General features: G+C 57.6%; 1 protein-coding gene across 1 annotated transcript in view; it reads right to left on the bottom strand.

Moving 5' to 3' along the window:
* The window catches only part of LOC104281500 (extracellular fatty acid-binding protein-like), a gene marked incomplete at its 5' end in the record, with an annotated part of 8,131 nt that overhangs the window by 634 nt on the left and 6,620 nt on the right, over positions 1-877 (bottom strand). The window contains one exon of the mRNA XM_009879507.1: positions 424-490. Coding sequence (XP_009877809.1) covers positions 424-490 — 67 coding nt within the window. The remainder of the gene's footprint in view (positions 1-423; positions 491-877) is intronic.

Genomic DNA, 877 nt, shown 5'->3' with positions numbered 1-877 from the left:
CCACAGACCCACAGAATCACAGAATCACAGACCCACAGAACCACAGACCCACAGACCCACAGACCCACAGAACCACAGAATCACAGAATCACAGAACCACAGAATCACAGAATCACAGAACCACAGAATCACAGAACCACAGAACCACAGACCAACAGACCCACAGACCCACAGAACCACACAATCACAGAACCACGGACCTACAGACCCACAGAATCACAGAACCACAGAACCCCAGAATCACAGAATCGTTGAGGCAGAGACTGGCTGTGATGCTTGTCGCCACAGGGTGCCACCAAGGAAGGTTCCTCTCCCCAGCGATCCCTTAGAAACATTCGGGGAAGAAAACTCCCACTGACATCTGGCCAGGTGTGCTGGGGGGCCAGGGACAACCCTCTTTTCACCTTCTCCTTGCCCCCATACCTGCCTGTGGTTGAAGGCAGGATGCCGGCCGTGGGGCCGCAGGGCCAGGGAGAGGCTGGGCAGGGAGCTGAGGGACCACGGGGGCTGTATTGGGGACCCCTCACCTGCTCTGCACGGAGGGGTCTCGCACCCAGGGAGGAGCCAACTTTGCAGCCTGCTCCCAGGCACTGGGAGAAAACAGAGAAAAGGAGGAGTGGAAACTGCGCATGGCAGAGAGAAATGGTCTCTCCGCTGTCTGGCAGGATGATGCAGGAAGGAAATACTTGGCCAGGACACGATGTGGAGACACCCTGTCACAAAGCCCGATGTGGAGACACCCTGTCACAAAGCCCTGGGCGAAGGGCGCGGCGGTTTCATGTGCATCAATACATGTACCCAAAACAAGCCTCCAGGCAAAGCTGCGTGTGAGCAACGGCTGGACTGTTCCCGCCCGAACAGCCGGGGACGACTCCCG

This window comes from Apaloderma vittatum, unplaced genomic scaffold (assembly GCF_000703405.1).
Source record: "Apaloderma vittatum isolate BGI_N311 unplaced genomic scaffold, ASM70340v1 scaffold25362, whole genome shotgun sequence".
Classification (NCBI taxonomy): domain Eukaryota; kingdom Metazoa; phylum Chordata; class Aves; order Trogoniformes; family Trogonidae; genus Apaloderma; species Apaloderma vittatum.
The sequence above is the reverse complement of the archived record's forward strand: the minus strand, read 5'-3'. Positions and strand labels throughout refer to the sequence as shown.